The 4060-nt window shown below is 61.2% G+C and overlaps 1 protein-coding gene across 3 annotated transcripts in view; it reads left to right on the forward strand.

Moving 5' to 3' along the window:
- The first annotated feature begins 1393 nt into the window (after window positions 1–1393).
- NFIC (nuclear factor I C) overlaps window positions 1394–4060 on the forward strand; it is a 56155-nt gene continuing 53488 nt past the window's right edge. The window contains exon 1 of one of the 3 annotated variants that reach the window (XM_029916410.1): window positions 1394–1629. In XM_029916410.1, coding sequence (XP_029772270.1) covers window positions 1570–1629 — 60 coding nt within the window. In that variant the 5' untranslated portion in view covers window positions 1394–1569. The remainder of the gene's footprint in view (window positions 1630–4060) is intronic. The other 2 variants (XM_029916412.1, XM_029916411.1) reach the window with 2 other exon arrangements.

The following is a 4060-nucleotide window of genomic DNA, read 5'->3' on the forward strand; positions in this document are numbered from 1 at the left end:
CGAGTGGCCAGGTCGGCTCTGCAGAATTGGCCAGGGCGACCCCCTCACCCCCCTCTGGTGGGACCCAGCCCGCCCCAGCCCTGCCTCCTTGCCTTTGCTCCCTGGTAGGCCACAGGGGACCGGCACAGAGTGCTGTTTGCTCCCCTCCAGGGGAGTCCCCCCGCCGCACCCCACCCCCACCCCAGGGCACTTTATATAATTTTCTAAATATAAAAGCCCCAAGGCCAGACCGGAGTCTCTGCTGTTTTCTTTGAATCTGCATCCCGTTTTGGGGGGCTGTTGGGAAGGTGTCAAGGGGGGGATCCCACGTCAGGGTCACGTGGTCTGGTCAACTTCCCACCCTGTGCCAGTCCGGTGGGATCCTCGGCCTCCCCTGCACTCGCTGCCTGCACGCTCCCGTGGTCCAGGGTCGCCTGCCAACTCAAGCCTGTCCCGCTTGCCACCTGGTGCCCTGGGACACATCTGTGCAGGACCCTTCACACGCCCACGCCGCCCCTCATGGTGTTGTCGGCCAGAGCTGTACGTGACCCCAGGCACGAAGTGCAGACACAGACCCACACCGACACACTCACACTCACAGACCAGCACCTGCACTTGGGAAGGTGGAGGGATAAACCTCCGGCCCTCCCCCACCTCCAGGAGCCCCGCAGAGCCCCAGCCCAACTGTGGGGGGCGGGGGAGCTGGTGGGGCAGCACAGGGAGGAGCAGGGGTGGGGTGTGCCTGGGGGGTCTGCTCTGCGCGTGTGTGATCCTGTGTGTCGTGGTTGTGTTTGGGTGTGAAGGAGCGCATGAGTGCTGTGTTCACGGTTGTGTGTGCACTTGTGAGTCTGTGTGTCTCTCGGAGTCTGCGCGTTCACGCCTGTGTGATGTGTGAGCATCTGCGTGGCCCAGTGTGTGGGTCGTGTGGGCCAGCCTTGTGTCCTTGTCTACCCTTACTCATCAGGACCAGAGACCTTAACATCCCCTTCTGGAACCTCAGTTTCTCTTCCGTGAAATGGGAACACACATGGGCGGAGGAGGGTGACAACTGTCCTTGGTTCTCTGGGCACGGGAGCTCAGGAGTTCCCTCGTGGACACCGATGGTTCCTGCCCGCGCTGCCCTGTGAGTTCCACGAGCCCTTGAGAAAGCTTGATTGTCATTACACGAAGCGCCCGCCCATGGGCATCGAGAGGACAGAGAGTGGCCAAAGTGAGCACCGGCCTCCCCGCCTGGGACCCACTCCGGGGAGGAAGCTGGTTGTCATTCAGCCCCGAGCGGACGCAGAGCTAAACAGACACATATTCTTATAAACGATGCCAACATATTAAAAAAAGAAAAACAAACCCAATCCCAAATGAGAGCTTGGGTCTCCTTGGTGGCATTTACATGGGGGGGGGGCTCATCCAGGACTGTTCTGCTCCAGCTGACCCTGGGCAGCGTCGGGACATCTGTGGTCGTCAGGACTAGGGGTGCTCCTGGCACTGAGTGGGAAAGAGCCAGGGATGCTGCTCGACACCCCCCCATAGTTTCCAGTGCCCCCCCCCCCAGCAGAGAATGATCCAGAATACCCCCGGGAGTGGGGGAGAAGCATGCTTCCCCCTGCCTGTGTCTTGGAGGCATCTCGTGGAACTTCCTGGTCTTTTACGGAGGTGCGTACTGGGCCAGCCTGCGCCCAACGGGCCCCCACCACGTTGCAGTGTGGTGTAGACGGGTCATCAACACACTTGTGCCTCAATGTCAGGGACAGTTAGGAGACTAAGGATGAATTCTAAGGAGCGTGCATTACTTACTTTTTTAGCCACTGAGCTAAATCGTGCCCCGCTCCCCTTCTGGGCCTTTGAACAAACGCGTCCCAATGCACCAACTGCTTCGGAAGCAAGCTCAGTGCAAGCACTCGCCGGTCACCAGGGGTGAACTCTGCCCGATTCTCACCGAGGGGGAAGGCGAGGAACGCCCAGGAGTCTAGCTGCTCCCTGGAGGGGACGTAGACCTGGCCGCAGCCTACAAGAGAGCTGGCCTGCTGTGAACCTACTGTGTGCACTGCAGGCCCCTCCGACCCGCCCCAGACCATCTAGAGCCGGAACAGTTCACAGGTGTCTGTGAGCTCGCACAGGGTTCTGCCTGCCGCACAGGTGACCTCGGGACGCCTGTGTCACCTCCCCTCGTCCCTGCGTCCTAGTATTGTTGCCATTGTACAGATGTGGAAACCGAGGTTCCAAGAGGGGTCCTCTGTGCTCCGAACTTCACCTTAGGAAGGAGCTGTGGTTGCAGGCGGCGGGGGGGGGGGGGGGGGGGGGGGGGGGGGGGGGGGGGGGGGGGGGGGGGGGGGGGGGGGGGGGGGGGGGGGGGGGGGCAGCAAGCTGGGAGAGCGCTCCAATGTCAAGTGTAACTTTTAAGTGTCTGTGACTGTGGGATTCTGTGCTCTAGGTGTTTCTAGCAATTTAAAAATGATAAAATATTGCTTTCTGTTATGTTGGGACTCAGATTCCTGGACCCCTGACCTCCCCCGCCATCCTGGGGTTTTACCCCACCCCCGCCCCCCAGCCACAGAGGGGTTTTTAAATCAAACATTTGTGAAGTTCTCAAGGTGCTAAGCACTGTTTGCATAACAGACACCCACCTGCAGAGGGGCGTCTGTGTGTTCCTATGGGAACCCTCCTCCCTCCTAGTCTAGCGCTGGGACCCTGGGCCTCAGTTTCCTCCCCTGTAACACAGGAGAATAACACGGTTCCCGGTGCCTTCCGTGCCCCTGGGCATGGGACAGCTGCCCCAGGTTGGCCAGAGGGTACATTTGGCATCAGGACACTGGGAGAGACAAGTCAAAATCACCAGGCTTTCTAAGAATGTCTCAGTGCACGTTCAACCAAGGGGAGGCTCTGCTAAGTGGCCGTATGGACCCCATGGTGGGGACACTGCTGGTACACTTTCTAGGGGACAACAGCAAGGGGCAGAGCGACACGTCACCCTCGTCTGGGGGTGAGCTCACGGTCCTCTGGTACCCCAGGGGCTCACATCGGGAGAGGGCAGGTCTGTGTCCAGTTACTACAGGAGAACAAGGGGGCTTAGGCATGTGGGTGCTGGGGCCAGAGTGGCTCCAAGCCATTCATTGTGCCTCAGTTTCCAGATCCCTGAAATGGACACACGGCTGGACTCAGTAGAAATTACTGATCACCCAGGGAAGAGGCTGCAAGGATTTGTCTGGCCAGACTTGGGTTTTGGACCGGCCCTCCTGGGATGTGGGGGAGACTAGTGGGATGTGGGGGAGACTAGGGCCACCCTCCCTCCCAGGTCCCCTTTGCTGCTAACTGAAGAGGTGAGAGCAGATTCCTGGAGGCTCTGGGTTAACTGGGAACTTTCTCAGGCTGGTGAGCTGCGGGGGAGGCCACTTGGAGCCAAGGGGGAGCCCGCGGAGTAGGTACAGCGGGACCCCCTCTCCTGCCATGCACCCCGGGTCGTACGGGTCGTACATCTTTAAGGGGAAAGACGCGCGCTGGCGCCGGGCCTCTGCACACGTCACTTCTTCATTCTTTCCCTCCTCCCCCCCCCCCCCAGCTTGGCTCTTTTCTCCAACTTCCCGGCCAGCGCGGCGAGGGGGGGGGTCTTAAAAATCCACCTCCGGCCCCAGAGTGTCCAGCAGCATCTCAGCGCCCCCTCCCCACTTGGCTCGGGTGGGCGGTCCCGGGGGACCTGCGGCGGCGGCGGCTGGGGTCTGCGCGGCCGGTGGGTCCCCGTCCGTGTCGCGACCGGGGCGGCGCGTAATTCGTAATAATGGCAATGACGGGGGTTCACGGGGCGCTGGGGGGAGCGGCTTTCCGTCCCCGCTCGCGCTCTTTTTTCCCTCGTTTCTTTGAAAGTTGGATGTTGAGAAGTGGGAGGTTCGGGTGGGAGGGGAGGGAAATTGGGGGGAGGGAGTGGGGAGGTTGCCAGAGGGAGGAGAGACAGAGACACGGAGAGACAGAGACGGAGGAGGAGAGAGGGAGGGGGACAGGAAAGGAAGAGCGAGGGAGAGCGAGCGCGGGAGGGAGGGAGGAGGGAGACTGAGGGAGGAGGCGGCGAGGAGCGCCGGCCGCGGCCGCGGGG

The sequence above is a fragment of the Suricata suricatta genome, chromosome 12 (assembly GCF_006229205.1).
Source record: "Suricata suricatta isolate VVHF042 chromosome 12, meerkat_22Aug2017_6uvM2_HiC, whole genome shotgun sequence".
Taxonomy (NCBI): domain Eukaryota; kingdom Metazoa; phylum Chordata; class Mammalia; order Carnivora; family Herpestidae; genus Suricata; species Suricata suricatta.